Source organism: Gavia stellata, chromosome 1 (genome assembly GCF_030936135.1).
Source record: "Gavia stellata isolate bGavSte3 chromosome 1, bGavSte3.hap2, whole genome shotgun sequence".
NCBI classification, from domain to species: domain Eukaryota; kingdom Metazoa; phylum Chordata; class Aves; order Gaviiformes; family Gaviidae; genus Gavia; species Gavia stellata.
The window spans coordinates 47236186-47258803 of NC_082594.1; the positions used below are offsets into that span (position 1 = coordinate 47236186).

The 22618-nt window shown below is 40.0% G+C and overlaps 1 protein-coding gene across 3 annotated transcripts in view; it reads left to right on the plus strand.

The window, feature by feature from the left end:
- SLAIN1 (SLAIN motif family member 1) overlaps positions 1-22618 on the plus strand; it is a 53607-nt gene that overhangs the window by 25423 nt on the left and 5566 nt on the right. The window contains exons 3-6 of one of the 3 annotated variants that reach the window (XM_059823413.1): positions 6762-6911; positions 8839-8988; positions 11222-11560; positions 21679-21843. In XM_059823413.1, coding sequence (XP_059679396.1) covers positions 6762-6911; positions 8839-8988; positions 11222-11560; positions 21679-21843 — 804 coding nt within the window. Of the gene's footprint in view, positions 1-6761; positions 6912-8838; positions 8989-11221; positions 11561-21678; positions 21844-22618 lie in introns of those variants that run through there. The other 2 variants (XM_009814515.2, XM_059823421.1) reach the window with 2 other exon arrangements.

Here is a 22618-nt window from a genome sequence, read left to right on the forward strand (position 1 = left end):
GCTTTCTGATTTTACCTTTAAAAGAGGTCTATGCTATTTTTGCTAAGGCAGCTCTTGAGGTATAAGTTGTTGTCGTTCTATATATTTAAGCAGTTGCATACCAATACATACCAACTGAACTGCTTTCTCATTCTATGCTATTATTAGATCCTTTTATATAATTTTTCAAAAAGGACTTGAATGAATTGGGAAGCAAACTTTTTTCAGGTACTCCCAGTTCTCACATACTCTTAAAACTAACATTATTTTTCAGTTTTCCTAGGCTTAGAAGAAAATGGGCAATCTTTATTAATTTTCTCAGCTCCTCCTAATCTTATCACTCTGTATGCAAACTATAATGGCCGTTGTTTTCATTAGACGTTTGAAGCTGAGCTTGATTGCTTTTTATTATTTTAACGTAGCACAAGACAAGTATTTAATCTCTTTTTTACTGTACATGGCAATCCTATATCTTGAGTATTAAAACCACTGTGAAAACTTAAAATTTTGTAGAGCAATTACATTCTTGCAAAAGATAATCAAATTAAGACATTTCATTGCTATGTAGTTTCTCACTAGCTGACCTATGTTAAGAGCTTGAGAAGCCATTGGATTTAGTGTGGAAAACCAAAACCAAAGAAAAATGTTGGCATATGTTTGTTCAGTTGTTGTAGTCTAATTACGGAGGTTCAAGGGTAATGACATACACTAAATTGTATTTTGGAGACCCCTATTTACTGACTCTTGAAAGGAGTCCCCTTGTGCAGTCCGCACTTCGGGGGTTTCTCTGTGTTACCATTGCAGCTGGGGAAGAGGGGGTGCTTTGCCTCTCTTGACCAAGAGATCGGGGACAGAAACAGCAAATGAGCCCCAAGAGCATTTTGTAGGCTGTGTGTGCCAGTGCGGGGAGATAGTTTCGGGCAATGACAGATTCAATGTGACTGAAAATGTGCATTAAGCATATGAAGTGTGGCTCTGTGCTGATGGCAAAGTTTCTACCACTGGCTGGATGGCTGAGGGAGCTACAGCTGTGGTTAGGAAACTGTACGTGCTGGAATGAGCTGTTGAGATGACCATGGCTGATGGCTGTGGGAAACTAGAACTAGGAGGGTGCTGCTTGAAAAGTTGAGATCTTTGCTGTACAATAACATTCAACAAGATGGGAATATGTGCATGCCCCAGGCTAACTTCCAGCAATACTCTTACTCACAGTTACTAGAGCTGAAAACATTGCTGTCTTGGGACTGGAACTTGTAATCTTGGAACTAATAAAACCCCTAATTTTTCAACGAAAGTAAGTTTTTAGGACGTGTAATTGCAGAGGAATGCTTGGAAGCACTGGGTTCAAATAAACCCAGGAAGATGTTACAGTCCTTCTTTTTTGAGCACAGAAGCTGAACGCCTCACCCTGTGAAGCAGACTTGAGGATTGTATGTACTTCTAAGGTCCCTGTGTGTGGGAGCTTCTGAGGTACTTGAAAGGCAGTATGTACTTAGACTTTGCTTTGAAAACTTAGCTACCTGAAGATCCGTTCCTGAATGGGCGCACCACAGTGTTGGTTGCAGTTGAGTATCTAGCATCTATCTTCCACCTCAGACTGCTTCAAGTTCTTACAGGAGCTCTGGGTTTTCCAGGGGCCCAAGTAAATCTCTTCAGGCAGGTGAGTAGTAGGAGCCCACGTTTCGCGCTTCTTGAGCAAGTGTCCCAACAACGGCACTATTGAGCGAGTAGTGGGAGCTATTTTCATCTCCTCTTTCTCTGTCTGTCTTTTCAAACACGTTAGCTGCTTGTCTGTTCCCAGGCGTACATCTAACTGAAGGAGGAGTTTTCAGACCATTTTACAGGGATCAAAATCAAAGGTAAAATACCTGTCTTTTGAGAGGGAGGTATTAGATATGTCTCACTGAGGTGATAGCTCTTAGCTGGCTTAGACATTCTTATCTACAGTAAGGGGAGGGTTTTGAATTCCCTTCTAGTACTCTCAAATTTCTCTGGTGATTAATGAAATACTTGTGTTTCCCATGCAGGACTGTGCTTTTTACTCCTGAGAGAAATACTTTGCTTTTAAGCGTGGCTGCTGTGCAACCGCGCATATGCAGAACGCACCAGGGAAGTGGTTTGGGTTTCCTGCTCTGAGGGAAGGATGTCGGTAGGAAAGTGCTGCGTGTTCAAAACTTGCAGTTTTGAACTTGCTGGATTGACAGTATTGTAAATACTCCTCCAGTGTTCGCTCAAAAGAGGGTTTTTGTTCAGGCTGTCTACTTAGTACCCGTATTCAAATGTCTGCATATATGCAATCTAATTTATTTTTAGCTTGAGCTTAAAAAGTATTTTTGACTCTGGCCTGAAGGCCCATATAAAACTTCAGCTAATTGAGTGGATAAACAAGCTACATAGCACCTCATATAATTTAGTATGGTTAGTCGCTAGTACAACACAATTATTTATGGCTTTATTGTTTTCTGTCTTTATAGCAAAGAAATATTTTTTTTATTTGTGTTGCTTAGAGTGAAAGTAAGTTACTGTTCTGGCAAACTGAGTTCATTGAGTTTCATAAGGGAGTTATGAGAATGGAAGGTGTTTAAAATGTGCATGTACTTCTTTTGGTTTCTTGGAAACCCTGATATCCTTAGCTAATATAATGTCCTAGGTGTATCCGATTCATCAGGTACAGGATCTGTACTTGATTTGTCTCTGTTTACATCAGTATAACCCCACAAAATTAAAACAATCTATGCTGGTTTTACCTCATGTCCCAGTTTATGAACGTTCCCATTAATTTGAATAGCAAATCTTGGCTTCGCTTTCAAAAACATGCTTCTGTATATGTTTAGAAACTGTGTACCTTATGTAGCTTAAACGAGAAATTGCTTTTAGTAAAGGAATTGCTTTAGATATGGTACAACATGCTGTGGTTCTGTAGGGTGCTCCGTTCCTTTTGAGCCATGCAGTGCTGTAGATATGTTTACTCGTTCAGATTTTCATTTGAAGTTTTCCATCAGTTCTTATCAAATGCTGATTAATAACAGGAGTCAGTATGGTGAATATTTGTGTTCATGCAGCTGCTCATATTTTTCTATACAAGTTATTATTCTCATCTATTTTAGCATTTTGCTATCTCCAGGGAAGTTACAAAAATAAGGTCTTAATTAGTTTGTAAACCTTCAGTTGTGTTAGTAAATATTTTAGTTATGAACACACACACACACACTTGTTACTGTTTTTATTTTTTGAAGGAAAGGTTTTGTTTGATTGATTACGTAGTCATTTTGCCATGTCCTTTTTTAAAATATTTACAGTAGACATTGTGTAACACAGTACGTTATCAGCGATCTAGTTACTAAGAATTGATGAAAACCAAGGAAATCATACCTGAAAAGTTGGGCAATTTTAATCTAACTGTAGACTGTGATGACTGGGACGATTTGTGCTTACTGTACTAGAGACTATTAGTTCCTTTTGTTGGTGTGAAAGGCCGACAGCTTCATGCTTCAAGAATTCAAATTGTTAACGCGTTTAACTCTGTGCCATCAGTAAGTCAAATGGACTTCTTGGCCTTTTTTCTCTTGATGGTTCTTTAGATGCCCCTGCTTTCCTTTCCAAGGCTGGTACTTGTTCTTCCTTCAGTGCATCTTCAGTTTGAAGTACTCAGAGCAGGATTATTCACATTTCTATTCAACTGCAAGGGTTAGAAACTTCCCTTGTTTTAAAAAGGTAAAAGAGTTTATTTCATCTGTGAGCAACCGGAGTTGGGGCTTTAAGAAGCGGCGACAAATACTGTAAAATTCAAAGCTTAACAGATGGACTTTTAAACTTAAAATAAAGATTGTTACAATGCTGTCTCATTCTCTGGAAACAGCCTACTGGGAATGGTTAGTGAAAAGCATATCCATCCATACCATAGTGGTATTTTACCGTGCTAACCAGGGCAGTCTCACAGTCAGTTTGGAGCAAAATAATTATCCTAAAACGACTATCCATTGCACAATTTTCGGATTTTATAATTTTACATTAATTTACGTATTTGCCTAGATGTCTGTAGCACTTGCTTCCTACATACCTTTTTGTTTTTGGCATAGCACAAGACTTCAGTAAGTCTAATTGTGCTATCTTTTTTAGTACTGTAGAAGTACTCAGTATGTACTTTGATATTCCCATATGAAACATAATAAAAACATTTTTCTATATTTGATCCTAAACAATGGAGTTAATCATATGCGTAAAAAGTGTCAAGCCTTTGCTGATGCTTAAACACTATGAACTTTTATTTTAGGCACGGTAGCAAAAGTTTTAGAATCAAGGATAATTTTAGATTAGTAGATCTAGAGGTTTAGTATACAGAGAGAGTAGTGTAGACAAAGTTTCTTGTCTTCTTCCTTCATCTTTTCTTGAGAACCCTTCCTATTTGAAAGAGGAGTTTGGAATCTGGTTTGCCATAAATACTACTTATATTCTTTGTGTGGGTTCTTGCTTTCATAGTCACAATAACTGTTGCTTTGTGCTTAGTGGGCCAGCTCACAGCGGTTATTGTAGAGGGTAATGAATGATGTTTATTTGTGCTGTACGGTTGACCACATCTGGGGGTGAGAACACACAGGCAGCTAACTGGCCTGGCAAATGATCAGGCTGCTACAAACAGGATCTTGTGTTAGGCAGAAAAATAAAATCACAAGGAACTGTCATCTCTTGCTCCTTACTGATGGTTTCTAGTGGAGATTACAAACATTAGCTGTGGATATGATACTGAGATCTGCTCTATCACATGCATTTCTTTAAGTCAATGCCTCAAATCAATTTGCAGTTACTGTGAGTTAATCTTCTCCCCAGCAGTTGTGTTAATTACTAGTTTGTAGAGTTGTGTCCATCTGCGTTTGCTCTCCTTTTTCTCCTGGAACACTTGCATACTTGACTTTTGAACAGGTCGTGTTAGTGAATGTTAAGGACAAATAGCCCTGCCTCGAATTCCGTGTCATGTTGCTTGGCATCAAGCAATTTCCTAGAAGTAGTGCTGATGCTGCTCCTAGTTATGAACTCAGACCTTTAGGTTTCTTCAAGCTTGAAGGCACTAGAATCATGAAAAATGAGGGAATTGCAATAATTCTATGGTAAGGGGACAGCAAAGATCACAATTTGCGTTTTTATATCTTACTAATGTGTAGTTTAGCTCCCTCCCACAGAGACTGAGCCTTGCGGGTACTCCCCTTCCCCAGCAGACTGCTTTGTGCCCATGCTGGAACCAGGCAGTTGCCTTCACTCCAAGCTTAGTAGTACTGAGTAGAAAAAGCTGCTTATTCCTTCCAAACCCAGGAGTACCTTTGATTAGTCAAAGCAAAAGGAATAGGAGGGGAATAGCATCTTTTGGACTGATGACAAACCGATTACTCCAAAAGGTTGCAAGGATAAGATTGGCAGCCACCAGTGAGATACGCTTCTCTGCTGTTTCCACAGCTGCTCGGTGTTGGTGTTAGCAAGAAGGAAGAATGAAGTTTGTATGTCCTGCCAAATCATTTTGTGACAATGAGGTTTTAAAATAGAGGGGGCCCAAATATTATTTAAATATCTGTGAGTGTTTAAAACAGGTCCAAATGACAGGGCAGATTTGTGGTATTAACTGTCTGTGTGATGGAGAATAGCTTTAGAGGGCTTTTGGTCCCTTCTAGTTCTGAAAACCATTTTGCAGCATCTGACAGCACAGTACACCTGCTAAGCATCAAGGTTATGCCACTGATTTCTAAGCTAGGTATAGGTAGGTTCCTAGCTTCCTCTGTTGTATCACTGTATGTAACATCTGTCAGGACAAAATAGATTCTATCACAAATAAACATGCAATAATATAATTTGTTTTTCATCTGTACAAACTTTGCTTGTGTCTGAATCGGTTCTATGAAATCTGGATTTTTAAAATTTTGACTTTTCCTTCTACTTAAAACAACTTGATCTCTACTGTTTATTTTCTGAGGAGCATGTGGATATTGTTTGTTTTACCTTTTGAACACAGGTTAAAAAAATAGGCAAACCAAAGGACAGTTGTATTCATACTTTACTGGATGAGCTAAGAAAATATACATTAATAAGCCCTTAGCTTTTTTGCTTACTCTGAGCTCTCTGTGGTGTTACTGAGCAGACCAAACACCTTGCAAGCTTGTTGTAAGCAATATGTAGAAGGAGGAGGTGCACTGTTCTATTATTTGGTTGATCCTGATAAAACAGTGGGGAAAAAAAAAACATGCTTATGTAATCAGGAATTTGACGCTGTAAAAAGAGAAGGAAAAATACGGTAGCTTAAAAGCTTGCTATGGGATTGCAGTTGTTTTTAGCACTTGATGGTTAAGCGTCTTTTACTGCTGTGTCTCTGAACTCCCATAACTGATAATTTAACTGCTAGTTCAGTTGTCTGATGATTGATTGCCATGAACAATTCCTTGAAGAGCACTACAAATTTCCTGTGTGTTTCTCTATTAACTGTAGTGGTTTTAACTTCCTCTGTTGTGTTGGCACACAGTGATGTATGTAATAAATACATACCAAAATGGTGTATACACAGAAAATGGTAAACAAGATATATTAGCTAGAAAACGTTTTGGAGCATACTTTTAGATGTAGAAGGCTGCGCTGATCCTCTGTTTTGCTGCTGAACTTTGACTGTTACTTTCCTTTTGCCATAAGTAAAAAATGTGTAACGAACAGATTAAGATGAGATGATGTTTCTCTCTAACAGCACTATCCTATTTATAACTGTAAATCTTTTTTTTTTCCCCCCTCCTCCCTCACATCTGTAACAGCTAGCCGATGGCGGAACCTCTTCTCTACACCTGTCTCCTTGGCTTTTCCCTATAGTCCTGTTGCAAGACTCACCCCATATACCAATGGCTTTAATAGTCCCAGCTTCTCTAAAACCTCCAGTAAAGCAATACTAACACCTGAACGGACAGGTAATGCTTATCTTTTTATGGATTTATGGTGCTTACAGAGTTGCTTAATTTAATCTAATCTTGCTAGCATTTAACAGCAATACACTGTTCGGATGATTGTAAATAGACTCTCATCTTGGAGGGAGATTTTTTTTTAAAATGACCTAAAACTTGGCAATTAACTAGTAGTGTAGATTATCTTCTGCGTTACACAGCATGTTATAGGAAAGTGATGCTAGTAAACAGAGCCTATTTCTCAATAATGGTTTACCTGAGAGTACAGTTGCAATTGTGTCAGCTTAAACAGTCCCCAGCTTTGTCTACCCTTTACTGCTCATTTCAGCTCCACTGTGCCCCTTCCTTATGCCTACAGAAATATTTGTGCAGCTCTGTAATGAAGTTGCAGGGAGAATTTCTCTGTAATAAAAATAGCCAGCAAAATCATGGCTGTTTTTAAGCTGGCATTGTTGCTACTATCCAAGATTTATTTTATGTTTGCCACTGATTTTCAGGGGACCCAGGAGTTTTAGGAAAAATACAAACTTTCTATAGGCTGTAAATTGCAAAGAGTTGCATTTTTTCCTTCTTCGCTACAGGTATCAAGAGTCAATTTCTATCTGTGAGTTCTCTTAAGCTGCAGTGGCGGTGGAGAAAATCATCTTCTGGGGAAGAGGCATTAACATTTTATTGCTGGCAGGAGCCGGTGTGGTCTAAGGAAGTTAGCATCAGCGTCATACTGATCCGTGCGCAATTTTCTTTACAACGCATGAAATCAGTGGACAGCCCTGTTAGGGATATGGCCACTGTGGGTGAGGTACAGCTTCAGACTTAACACCTGCTGTAGGTGTCTATGTGTGAGCGAGATGTCTAAGCTCCCCTATTCAATGAGATGTCGTTTAGTTCCCAAGTGAAGGCATCTTGTGCGATTTGATATATCCTCCGGTATCTTGTCTAGCTTCCTGTTGCTGCTCCAAAAGGACACAGCTGTTACTACCTCTGCAAAACCTAGAGGACCATTGTAACTTGCAAATTTAAAAAAGCAAACACATTTACCCCTTACAGTCCTTCCAAAGCAAAGTAATCCCCTGTTTGTCCTTTTCTGTTGGAGATATAATTAGAGAACAGCTGAATTTAGGATGAATTTCAGGTGGCTGGTTTGAGTGGTGCTAGAGGGTGCAAACGCATCTGTGATACAAGCACTGCTGACGAGCCGTCATCACAGCGGTTCTCACCCTGCAGGCTGTGGGCCTTTGGTGCTCCAGAGGATGTTAGAAGGGGATTTACTGATTTATTTGAAGAATATTTTTTTTAAATTGGGCAACAACTAGCCCATGCAACTAATTGCAATTTACTTTACATTTCACTATCATGCAGGGAAAAAGTAGAATCCAGAGCCTTCTCCAAAAGGTAGCTCTGTGAAGGAGGCAATGCTTTCTCTGTTGTTGTGTAATGTTTGGTCTTATTTGTTGTTGTCATTGATTTATCTGATGACTGTAAACAATTGGAAAAAGAAAAAAACAGTAAAATGTAGGTAAATGGCTCTGATATGGAATCTGAGTACTAAGCAGCAGTTGGTGACACATACACACTTGCTTTTCAGAACAGAGTAGCGAGAACCACAGTCCCACAAGAAGGATTCAAATGCAAATGTGTTTAGACTACACTAATCTGAGCTGTATCAGAACTGTGTTTGGTAAATCATTCATTGTCTGGGCTATGTGATGCTATTTTGGGAACAAGCAGCAGAATTCATGATCCATTACTACACTTGCTACTTCTCATGAGTATCAAAGCCCTTTGCTAATTGTTAGTGGATTGCAATACACTTCTGAAAGTTTTCCTGTTATACAGAAAATATTTTAAGCTACTGTAACATAAAGGGCAGATAGTTGTGAAGGGAAGATGGTCCGATGTATACACAGACTAAAGGTTATGTTTTCTTACATAGGTTACATTTCTAGGAGTTCCCCTTTGAGCCCACAGTCATCAATAGACAGTGAACTGAGCACCTCGGAGTTGGAGGATGATTCCATCTCCATGGGATACAAGCTGCAGGACCTCACCGATGTTCAGATCATGGCCCGTCTACAGGAGGAGAGTAGGTGGCTTTTTTTAATTTTTCAAAATAGTCTGAGGGACATTTCCTGTAACAGTCAAAACTGCTCCAGTCTGGTCTCAGTCAAGTGGATCTTTCTTAAATGGTGTTGCTTCTTGAGTGGTAGGCGGAAAAACTCTTCACCTGCAAGGACAAGATGCACACATTGTTGGTTTCAGGGTCTTTCAAAACTTGACGCTTATATATTTCTGAATCCCAACTGGTAGCTCCATACCTGTTGAGTACATTTGGATTTAGAAGATTTGTAACGTCTTAGCACATTGATTAAAATAATTTCATTTCTGGGCAGGGAAAATGCTAATGCATTTTTCTCATGCATATGTTTCATGAGAAAAGTAAAAATAAGCAGCTTTTTTAATGGATTTCTTTGCCTCTACTTTGATTTTCTTAATTGTCAGATGAATTTTGAAATTAATTCCCCTTAAATCCCGAATTGGGGCATTTAAATTTAACATTTTGATTTGAGACTAGTCATGATGTACAAATCTGAGCCCAAAGGCTTGTTTGACATAGATTGTAGTTTGGCTTGATACTAATTTTTTGGAAAATGTCTTTATTCATAAATAAAGAGCATGTGACTTAGAAGTCACTGAGACAGTAAGTGCGGTATCTTTCTCACTTCCTATTAGTGCCAAGTGAGACATCAAGGAGGAAATGATGAGATGAAAAACAAGAGGAATTCAGAGATGGTGACTGAAGAAAAATGCCAAGTAATAAATGATTAAATAAAATAAAAATAAAATGTGAAGAAAAAATTAGAGCTGCGATCTGGCTGCAGTAACCAGACTGAGCAGGTTGGCACAATCACATGTCAGCAGTTGAACTTGCTGAGCATCTGGTAGCACTTGTTATGTTCAGCAGAGAAATTAGCAAGTGTGAGACTTTCCAAGATAGCTGAATTCTCAGCTGGCAAATGTGTGTGGTCGCAGCTCGGAAAATTTCTGATATTATGTGAAAGTTATAATAATTAAAAAACAAATATGACTTTCAAAGACACAAAAGATTGCGTTAATTAAATGAGAGCTGCACTCATCTCCTTCAGAGTGAGGTTTAAAAAAGACTTCAGGTACTTAGCTCTTCAAGGAATCAGGTCATTGGTAAACTGGAAAGAAAACCACTGTTTTTCTTCTCATCTATGTCAGCTGTAATGGTTGCATCTCATCCTTGTAGTAGCAGCTAGTACAGAATGTTTGAGCACGTGACGGTTGTTGTTCACTTAATCCCGTGGAAAGTGGTAGTATCATACATGCACGCAGGCACGCTCTCTGCATGGCCACGAATAGAAACTCCCACTCAAGGGACGGGGAGGGGGGGGGAAGCATATTAAGAAGTGTCCGTTATGAAACAGAGACATCTGTCAAAGCTGAGCGCTTTTTGTACATCTAGGAAAGTTGTTATCTGCAGCTATTGGCGGAATTACTTGGCTCCTGGAAGTGCGATGTACATCCCCTTTTTCCCTGGCTACTGTGCAGTCGGGGAGAGGGGGGATGTACAAAGGATGTGGATGTTTCCCTCTTACTTGACATGGAGCAAACATGCTCTTCTGGGGCAGTGCTAATAGTGGGATGGTTTTCAAAACCTGGTGTTCTGAGAAGGCGGCGGTAGGATGCGTACCTGTCTAAAACACACCTGTGTTACCACTAAGCCTTGTCCATGAGATTGGCTGCTACCAGGAACTAATTAGCATTCAGGGAGGTTGGAGAGCCAGAATATTTCCATGGGTTGTAAGTTTAGGAAATGTCATGGTCAGCATTTTCACTGCATGAATATAAAAGTTTAATAGCAATAACTTGGAAAACTGATAGAGTGAGTGTTAATTCCTCTAATTAAGAGTGTTTAAAAGTTAAATACTTAATACTCATGTAGTCTTTCTATTGGCAGAGAAATAGGTGCCTCCTGAATGCAATTCATCTTATGCTGAGAGGCATCTAAGACATCTCACAGGTACTGCATTTTGGAGATGCCTGTATTCTTTTTTTATTTTTTATTAAAAAAGGATGTCAAGGGAAATAATTCAGGCTTAGATGCTTGAAAGGTAGTCACCGAAAGTTAGATCAGATGAATCCTACCTCAGATCTTCAGCCTGGTGACATTGTAAATCCAATTCTTGCTGTAAAATTATGTCTACTTACCTGCTTAGTTTTCAAAATTGAAGTGCATGTTAAGAGTTAATCACTTAACAGCAGCCGAATCATTATCTTCTTGGAATTTGCAGGCCTTAGGCAAGATTATGCTTCGACTTCAGCATCTGTGTCAAGGCACAGTTCGAGCGTCTCTCTGCATGCGGGAAAGAAAGGGACATGTGGTGACCAGGAATACGATCGCTATAGTCTTGAGGACGAGGAAGAGTTTGACCACCTCCCGCCTCCGCAGCCACGACTGACTCGCTGCTCCCCCTTCCAGAGAGGGATTCCTCACTCACAGACTTTCTCCAGTATCCGGGACTGCAGGAGGAGCCCTACCTCCCCACACTTCCCTTCAAATAATTATCAGCAGCCCTACTGCTCTCCTCAAGCCCAAACTCCAGAGCAGCAACCGAATAGGATTAATGGAGGTGGGTTGCATGCTTCTCTGAGAAGTGGTCTTTTCTCTGTGCAAAGTGCCAGTGCCATTTTAAAGATCAAGTTGTGTCAACCAAGTGAGGTGCGTTTAGTGTATGACAGCTATATCAGTCCATGAGTTGTGACAAGCAATTTAAGCCTGTGCAAATGATTGAGGTATGTTATTGTTAAGTAATTTGCTACAAAATGTCATCCGTGACCAGGTCATGAAAGTTGTTGCTTTAGTCTGTTTTTAAGTGCTGCAAGGATGACCACAAGTGAGGAAAGAAGAAAAGGGAAAGAAGAGTGTCTTTTAGCAGGCTAATAGTTGGTTAAAAGAACTGATCAGGCTTTCGAGCTTGGCCTTTGCATGTCCATCGTGGATACAGTAAAATACAAAAGAGTGTTTTCAGATTTTCATTCCCTTTCTTATTCCTGACGTTGCTGTTAACTCAGCTATGCTGTGAATCTGCAATGAGTGCTTACGGTAGGGGTCAACACTCTGCTCCTGTTCCAGGTCTGGTAGGGCAGGCTGTTAAAGTAGTGGGGCATAACGTCACTCCCAAACTATCCTGAGCCATTGCTACTTTTTGCACTGCATTTGAGATGTATTCTAGAGTCTCTGGAAGGTTTGTCTCTCAGTGCTTACTCAAGACTTAAGCTTCCCTCCATTGTTGCTGTTACATTCCTTTCATTCCTTATTATGATCACAATTTTCTTCCTCCTGCTGCATCTTACTTTCCTATTCCTTCAGTCTTTTCCCCAAACTAATTCAAAACAGTCAGTTTTCAGTCAGGGTCTTGTTTGTAACATTACAGGTTACAGTTCACCCTTGGGCAAGAAAATAAATGTGTTGTTCAGAACAGTTGCTACTTATAGAGTGCTACAGGTCTGCATGTTGCTTTCCTGACAAGTAAGACATGACAGGTTGGTGCCAAAAACACTTGCATTCAACGTAAGACATGGCATGAAAGTATAATCAACAAGTGGCAGTATATAAAGAAGGCTGAGGTTAACAGAGGGTAGAGTGGCATGGGTGTTTGTTGGTACAGCATATGTGCCATATTAATGTCAATGTTATTTTTCTTACCAGTGAGGTGCAAGAATGGGACAGCACTGATGGGCTTGCAGAAATGTTGGGGAGATAGAAAGGAAGGTTATGGGGCATTTTTGATTTGGGAATAAGGGCAGGATGTAGTGCTGTGATCCTTTTATATGGTCACCAAATGCTTTTTCAATTATTTTTTTGTCTTCCATGTCAGTGGAACTTAAGCATTGGATTCCCCCATGGAAACCTCAGAAAGTACTTACAGGGCACTAAAAATACTAGACTCCTAGTTTATGAACTGTAAAGCATATAGATGTAAAAGGCCACCGATTTTACCACTTAGTTGCCTTTATTCTCAAGAACTTTGTGTTGGATAATCTGTTTTGTGTTTTGCTTGGAGGATGGACACACATGACTTCAGTTACCTGTTTGCTGGGATGGCAGACAGTCCTATAATAGCCAGTACCACTATCTTTAGAGGGGAATTATCTCTTCAGCTTCTGCACCTTCAGCCTCTGACTCGTGCAGCACCGATCTACTTAAGTGGCAAATACTGATGATGAGAAACCTTTCACTTGGGCTGCGTTCTATTGGCAGACAAGGAGTCAAGCGTTCACTGTATTGAGTATGTCTGAGTAGTGTTACGACATCTTCTCATCGGCACTTCTCATCATCTTGGCAACAATTTCATTGTCTTTCAGGAACTCCTACACATTGAAATTGGGTTAGACTGCAGAATAAGAATTTGTCTGAAGCTCAGTGTGATGGACAGTGTGTTTCCACAACTGTTACAGTTATACAAGGCAAATGAGAAAGAGGAGTGTGATAGATGGGGAGGCTAAACTGTTTAGTTACAGTGTTCAATATATGTGGAAGGCATCATCCATAATTAATCAAAACGGCACATGCTGCATGCTGTGCTGCTCTCAGTCATTCCAACAATCTTCCTAAATCTCTCTTATCTTCCTCCAAAGAGATCACTTGTGTTCTTGTATGCGCAGTCAACAGTCTGGCCACTTGTTCGTCTGATCATTCACAGAGCTCTCCATAAAAGAAGAGTAAGTGGCAAGTAAACGCTGCATTTTGGCACTCAGTCTGGGGTGGAAAAACAGCTTTGACACAACGTCTCTCCAAAACTAGTCTGTGTGTTTGGCTCAAGTACAATTTTTTTGCTTTCAGGAACAACTGGTATGAGGGATGCTCTCCTACCTGCTTTTAGTGAAGTTTGTTTGGCGTGGTACGCTAGTTGAGGTACTTATTCTAACTCTAACGGCCTGTACTGAAACAAATAAGCTGAAGGTGTGATAAACTTGGAAAACTTCAATAATTCTTTTAAGAATATACTATTGGTTGTCTGATGCAGAGCGCCTACATTTAGATGCTGAGATGTGGGTGCCCACATATGTATGAAGGGGCCAATTCAGCTGCCCATATACAAGCACATAGTGCTGTATGAGGTAGTCTGATGCACCCTGCTTGGCTTCACCATCGCCTTGTGTTAGTGCTGTTTAGATGCCGTAGACAGCCCAGGGTCTCTCAAATGGCATGAAGTATCTATAAGTAGGCACTGACTTGTGCACTACGTGTCTAGTCTCTCACTACAGCCAACGGTTTGCTTGTTCTCCGTCCACAGGATTGTGTTTTAGGCAGTAGAGAGATTGTCTGTCTCGTGTTTCTGGTGCCCTGGTAGTCTTCTGCCTGTGCTTGGGGTGAGAATATTCTCACAGATATTTTCCAGCTGTGTTTGAGGCCATAATTTTGAACTCGTACATTGTTCTTGGCAATGTATTTCAGCAAAGTGCTGTCCCTCGGTGTAATTTTGACACTCTGCCCTATTTTAAATTGCTGTACATCTATTTTAAAATACAATACCATACACCTGTTTTAAAATACCACACCATCTACCCCCCTCTCTCAGGCCCAGGTTCTTTCTCTCACCTTATCCCAGCAGTACGTTGTCTGTGTGAATGGTACAAGTCTTGTTTACTACCAGTCCCCAACAGCTCCTGGTAAATGCTAGCGTAGAGTGGCGGATGTGTGCAAATGTGTATATTGTAAGATGTGAAATATGATAAGATGTGTTCAATGTGTATTTGGGGCCACTTGTAGCATAGGCTGTAGGCGTACCTGGTTGTTACCTCTTAAACAACTTTTTCGCAGCTATTGCCTGTAGCGTGTGTATGTTACCTTTGCTTTCTAACAAGTTTTCTTTCCAATTCTGGCAAGAATACACTAATAGAAAAGCTTTGCATGAAATCTGGTTTTTTTTCCTTATTTAATTACACCCTCTCCCTAAATCAGCTGAATTGTCTGTAATGATGAGTTACGTCAGAAAAAATCGATTTATGAACTTTTCAAGGCATTCTGGATTTCAGGGATTTTGTTATCGGTTAGTGGGTCAGAAATAGATTATTTGAAGAAGATCTGAGAGAGACAGGAGGTGAATAGCTTTTGAGTATCTGTTGCAATTAGCTAAAGTGCATCTGTCTAGTCAGTGTGTGTTTTATAATGTAACAAAGCAAAAGCTTTGCTGGCAATGGAAAGATTTATGTTTACACCTCTCCCCCCTTCCTCTAATTTGAAGAAGTTTGTGGTTAACAACTTAAAATGTTGCTAACTCTATTAATATCAAGAAAACTTTATATTTAGTCAATTTCATATGAGAAATATCACCATATTTCATAAACAATATCACCATATTTCATAAAAACAAGCTGTTTTCTGCTTCGTGTTGTCCATAAATGTGTTTTGGGTTTTTTTACTGTGACACACAGTAATCTCATTTTAACGTTTTTAAAAATATTTTTTATTTCTGTTTGGTCACTTTATTCTTTTTTTAATAGATGTTAATTTTATGCCCTTTATTAGTTCTGACTTTCTGAAACCAGGTGTAACGGAACTATAATGCTGTGAAAACATCCAGAGTAGTCAAAATTCAGGATAGACAAGATACTGAAAATGGGATTGATCTTCTTGTGTTAAGGCCCACTTTCAAGATTGTTAGACAAGCTTACTCATAAACTTTTATCCTGGCACCCCTTATTTCATATGCATTTTAAAGTGCCTGTTGGTATAATACCTGAAAATTGGAAACTTAAGGCAAATTTTTCCAGCTAAAGAAGAAATTTATTCTAATGCAGGAAGAAGGGACAGATGAAAAATATGTCCTTCATTCAGTAGCAGTGCATGCAATCTGGTTTATTTTAATTTATATTTTCCATTACCTTTTCATGTTGATTTTTAACTTTTTAGCTTGGTTGCTACCTTCATAAACAGGCCACGGATGCCATTCACTTTAAAAATGTTGCTTTTATTTTCCAGGAATTACTGGTTTTGAGTAATTTTATTGCATACACTTCTGGGGAATAGCTTTTCTCAGGCAAAATATTATGATCATCATTGGCTGTTGCAACATCCTTGCCACATTTGGAAAGCTGCAAATGTTTTTGTTTTGTTTATTCAAGTAAACTCAAGGCAGGTATAGAAGAGCAGCATTTCAGGGGCAGTAGGCTGGTGTTTAGGTATCAGTTCAGTATAGACTAACATTGATTTGTGTGTTTGGAGGTGTGGAAAAAGGTCTGTTCTTACTGATTTACAGAGTTTTTCTGCTCATGACCTCTACTTCAGTAAGGAAGGGAGAATTCGCTGTAGGAAATTGTTGCAGACTCTTTATTAATGAGTCACCTTTGAAGTTATATTGAGAATAGTAATCAGTGGGAAGAAGTCATAGCAGGATAATGGAAAAATCTTTTAATTTGCTGTAACTGTCTGTGGAGGGAGACATATGCTTGTGAAACCAGACTGAGATGAAAGAATAATTCTAAATAAAATCGAAGTGTTCAATATTAGTAAAATGTAGGTATTAACAGTTATGAAAAGTGGTGCCTCTCTCTTAACTGAAAGACTTGGGTTTATTTCTTAATCTGTATTTGTATTTTTACACACTGATGTCCCTGTTGTATCAACTGACAATTCCACAGGACTTCAACTAGACCCTGGTGTATTTGGGATACCATAACCGTAACAAATGTAATGCAGATACTGAACTCAGGTCTTCAAAGATGAGGAAGAGAAATTAATCCCTTAAAGTGAAGTTGTAATTGAGTCTACAAGTTTGTTAAGGATTTCAGAACAAACTCTGAATAGCTGCATAATATAGAACACAATATTTAAAAATAGAAAAGCACAGATTTTTTTTTCCTGATGTTTTTTCCCCAAGTTATTTGTGTGGACAGTACAGATAAGGCGGGGTTGAATTTGCAGGGTTTGTGTGAAAGATTTAAATATGTGTGAGAAACTGCTAACATAGCTTAAATGGTGGTACAGATTTCTCTGAGATGCGAATAATTATGATTCATTATATCACATTCGTTAGCAATAGTGGACTTTAACCAGGCTCGTGAGTCCATTTGTTCAGATAAAACATTGACAACACTTGTATGGAATAACAATGAATGAATAAATGTGTTTTAAGACACTTCACTATAGAGTCAACTTAAGGTGTCCTTGCAAGGAGAGCCTCACTGGATGAGGTATCTTGGCAGAGAGAAGATGATACTTAGCAAGAACTGCTACAGAACTCCCAGCCTGGCAGCTCACCAAGAGTGCACCTCTTCTGGGGCAGCTTTGCTCCAAGGGCAAGGTCTGTTTGCGTGCTACATGGACATTAATCTTCGGCTGGTGATAGTATTAGGTCAGGGAAGGAAAAAAAGAAAGAAGCGGTGGAACGGGGGCGGCCACCAGCAGTGCTGGGACCAGAAGACAGGTGCTGCATGTTCTGGTGTCCTGCCAGAAAGAAGCTGGGCCACCAGTCCCTGGCTGACTTCGGAGAAGAGACAGCTTCAGGGGAAGAACTTCCTGGAAGAAATCAGAACTGAAGCAGCTGGGTAAGAGGCAAGCTGCTGCCTTTACTGTAATTTTGTGGAATGTTTGACAAAAAAAGGGACACTTTTGCCTGCTTTTTGACTCGTTTCTCACCAGTAGTGAATATGATCTGTGCTGTGCGGTGGTCTTTTCATGCACATTTTCAGTTGAGGGCAGAGGACCCTGTATTTCACAACTCCTCGTTTTTCCTGTGCTGTAGGCAACAGGCAATTCAGCATGGATGCCACATGAGGGAAAAAGCATAAACATGCAGTAGGCGATTTTTGGTGTATCATTCTGCTGCAGATACGTGGAACAAGGGCTACATTGCCACCTAAAGAACAATCATGAAATGACAAGTATGTGTGTATATGCATGAACTATTCTGAAAAGGTGGTAATAACCAGGAACTGATTATTAACTCCCTTGCATGACCTATCCTTGCATTTTCTTCACACTTTCAAATAATACAGTGTCTGTAGATCGTGCTGTTACATCTCAAAGAAAGCTGGGAAAGGCAAAGATACATCTGCGATGCTTTATATGGCTGCATCCTACTTAAACATCGTATTTGTTTCGGCCTAGATAATAGCTGAGACTCAGTAGTGGGTCACAATAACTATGGATGCTGTAGAAAGTGCAGGTCCTTGGGAGTTCTTCACTGGTGTTAATATCCACATCTTCCTAACAGAACAAACTGTAAACAACAGATGATTTTAGGCTTGCCACTGAACCAGATTAGTGCAGAAGAGGTAGCAGAAACTGTAGCAAATTTCAGCATTCATCATAAACAGGACTATTTGGGCAAGTTACTTCTCACCTGAGAATACATCTCAGCTCTACTCCTTCACGTGTCCTCTCTGTTAATTTTCTCTCATCAGTCTTAGGAGAGCAAAGAGCTCTAGAAAGGGAAGGTTTGCTACTAGCAAATGGTTGGACTTGATCATCTCACAGGTCTTTTCCAACCTTAGTGATTCTGTGATTCTGTAGCCGCTTGGAAAAATATTTGTTTTCTTCTCATATATTTCCAGCAAGTTTGTATCTAGTCACGTCTCAGCAGCCTGAAATAATATGAAAATCACATAACTCCCACCTTCTGCTTCCATGTATCAAGCTCACAAGAGCCAGCGTTTCATTTACAAACAAAGCATATGTAAGACTCTTTCCACTCTTCTTAGGAGTGGAAAAGGTGACAGAACAAACTTCAAGAAAGAGATTAAAGAGAATGCATCATCCAAGGAGACGAAAGCTGCAAAATGCCATCAAGACGAACGTTTCTGGGTTTTCTGCAAACACAAAACTGACCTGCTATTTTCATTGCTTTTCAGGGCCATTTATCTCAGCAGACACAAGGACCCATCAAAGAAGTAACACAGATGCTCGATGGATGAGAATTTGCAGGTGCAGCAGGAATCTGCTGCCTGAGGACTGAATGAATCAGCAGCAGAGCAGACTGCTGGAATGAGAAGGGACTAATGAACAGGAGGCAAAAGGCACAGCCACCCGTGACACGGAGGAAATCCAAGCTATTTCTGTACCTATTTTTCCTGCTATTTTAGCTGCATCCACTGGACAATTCAAGGCGCAGATCATGCCTGTGGTGGCTGATGCAGCCCTTGAGTGGAATAGCATGTAGAGTCCAAGGAATTCTGCTTATACAACGTGATATGTGGATAGTATTAGAAAAGCTATTTTATGCAGTGCCATCTTCCCTACCACCATCCAGCTGCTCAAACCATTTTTGTCAAGTGCTGTAATGTTGACCTAGGATTTCAGGACCCAGGATTTTGAAGGGTAGGCTAGGGCTCCAAAATTAACAGTAGCTACAGACATTCCATATTCATGAATTTTCTGCCACTCTGGGCCAAGGATTGCATCATAAGAAGACAGTTCCCTTTCCAGTCTGCAAAATCATGAGTATTTCAGAAATGGAGACATATAGCAGCTGTATGGATGCCATTGCTTGCATCCCCAGGACTGTTTTGGAAGCCTGATAACTGTTTTATCATTGTTATATCAGTGATATTAATACTTACCACCTGACTGAGCTGCAGTGGTAATCCCTTTGCCAATGTTCATTGCTGTACCACTGACAGTTTCAGCCTGCCAGTGTCAGTGATGCATCACTGAAGCACAACAACTCTAACTCTTTGATGGAGGATTACCCTTAAACTGGTTCGTTCTTAGCATTTGGCTGTATTCTAGTTTCCGGGAACTCAAACCTTGCATTTCCTTTTCCTGCACTGAACTCCTCCCTATCTTATGTCCCGTACCTACTGTTTGATTTCAAAAATATGAAAATGTAGGGTATTTAATTCACGGGAATATTTAAACTATTTCCTAGACAGCAATGGTTTTCTATGTCAGACCATCTATGGTAACTGGAAGTCAACCTTAGTTGAGATGGAAGAGAAGAAGGTCTCATCGTTACAGGACTAGTGTGCATGATACAGTGTCAAGGGCAGGTAGGCACTAGTAATTGGGACTTGGGACATGAGGATATTAGAAATGCTGGACCTTTGAAGTACAAGGATGTTTTTGACTATTTGCAGGATTCTGTACCAGTTCTTATCATGAGGACCAGTCATAAAAAACAGCTGGAGTTGTAGCCTTGCTCTTACTCAGTTTGCTGGAGTTACATAGGCATCACATATGTACTGTTACTGTTAGTGACTACTAATACCTTGAATAGCTAGAACTGTACTGTCATTTCTTATTACTCGTCAGTTGTTAGCAGCTTTAAGGTTTAGAGGAGCTCATGATGGTGCTAGATAGGTTATATATTTATGTGGACTGATAAACAGAGATTCCTAAGTCAATTTGCTGTTTCTGTGGAATGAACTTGCCCTGTGTGAGCTAGGAGGTTGACCCAAAACAGCAATTCCAAGCAGTGTGTGATGTGTCGGTGCTGTGCATAAATCCAAAATGTCAATCTTGAAATGCCCTGCTTGGCATTGGAGAGAGCAGTCGTAGCTGCCTGTTAGAAGACAAACATACCCCTGCTTTCTGTTGCAGTGTAAGAACTCGAGGCAGATATCTGCCAGGTGCCGGAACCTATGGCAGGGGCAGGAACTGGAGCTGGTGGCCTCCACGCTGACTGTGGTACCAGGAGAGACATAGCCACCTCGGCAGGGCACAGCACTTGAGCTCCTGAACCTGGCCAAGAGGCCAGCGTTAGTGGTGTTGTCAATGACAATTTAACGAATGACCTGTTATTTCCCCACAGCAGTGCTTTACTGAAGGCTGTCACGTTACAGGAGGCAATTCGGACCAAGTCATTCAGTGTGTGCCCTTCTGCCCCCGCCAGTCTCTTCTGATTATACAGAATTGAGTCATGTCCCTTTCGTCCCGTGGCAGAAGAGACCAAAAGAGCTTCACCTTAGATTACCTAATGCTGTTGTGGTTGGGTTTCAGCTTCTCTTTCCAAATCAGCTAGTGTGAGTGGGTTGCAGACATCTTCTGACCTCTTAGACATTTGCCTTAGCTGTTGAACCTACCCCAGAAACAATTGAGGGATTGCAGCTTTCTTTTTGTGAAAGGCCCTACAGGCCTGTTCTGAAAATGCCCACCAAATCAGGTACCACGAGTGGGGTAGGAGGGAGAACCACCAGATTTTAAAATCCTGATGTCAACCCAGGACTCCAAGCAACTGAACAACATCAAGACTTAGCAGGTTTTGTGCATGGCCACCTGGAGAAACTTAACATGCTAGTAAGGCCAGGTACTGAATGGAAATTTTGAGCATCTCATTGGCACCTGAAAGCAAGACTTCAGTCACTTAGGATGGAGTTATATCACCTGTCTTTAGAGATCCACAGTGTAGGTACCTCTGTCTGACTTTGTCACTCTGCAGCCTTGCTTTGTATTCACTTCAAAGAAACAGGCACATTTGGGGCATGATTCATCTGACCTACTTTACACATTTACATGAAACTCATCCTTATTATGACACTTCAGTGTTTAAATTCTTGTGATTCTGAAAATGTACTGCCTATTGGTGTCTTTAAAATTATTTGTGAATAATCATGTTGTTACGATAGTCAGAAGGGTTCAATTAGTAGGCTGTCAATAACGTATTCATATTCTTCATGCAGACCAAAAGCTTCCTTTGCGTTGAAGTAATTTGTTTTAATTTTGATTTTCTACAGAAATTCTTCAGAGGCTGCTTGTGTTTTTTGGAAATTCTGACATGACTATGAATGTTGTCTTCTTTTGCTTCAGATAAACTTCGAAGAAGCATGCCTAACCTCGCTCGGATGCCAAGTACCCCCACCATTAACAGTAATGCTGGCTTTGCTAGTTCTCCAGTCACTGTGAGGAACAGTCAGAGCTTTGACTCCAATTTGCATGGAGCGAGTAATGGGATTTCAAGGATGCAGTCATGTAGTAAGTACCTGTGTCTTTGGCTGCACTCAGGGAATCGGTAGAGTGGTAAAATACATGTCCCAGTCGCTGATCCTCCGCTTCATGAAAAATTAAAAGCAGACTGTGTTCCTTTTGCAGCAGACTTTAATATAGCTCAGGATTTTCAAAGTTTCTAATTTGGAAAGCAAATTCTGCCGATCTTGTTATGCAGTATTGAGAGTTTCATCGCCTCCTTTTTTTTTTTCTTTGCCCATTCATTTTTTTGCCAACTGTAAAACTAAAATTATAATACTAATTAGTAGTATTAGTATTCTAGAAGCACCAATAATGCAATTAATTCATATAAGCTTACATTTTTAGTTTTGATACTGGAATTGAAAACTGCTTTTCTCGGTAATTTATACAATGCTGGTTTTACAGTACACTGTATAAATACTATCTTAAAATACATGACCTCTCTCCTGCTGAAGTTGAACTACTTTCATCTGAGCAAATGTGGTAAACAGAGGGTTATATCCTCAAGTATAATATACTTGTTGAGGCGGGGAATTAAAATTACTCTGTAATTAGTTTAATTTAGGTGACTTCTTGATGGGAGGGTGAAGGGAGTATTGATCTAGTGGATGTTGAATTATTAATGTAGAAAGTGAACAAGATAGATCAAAATCCAAACCCATCTTTTCTAGCACAGTGGTTCAGGTACTCTGAGAGGAAATGGAATAAGTGAATTAGACATTAGACACAGGCAGGAGAAAGGATTTAACTTATGCCTCCAATGTCCTGTGAGGTTTTGGAG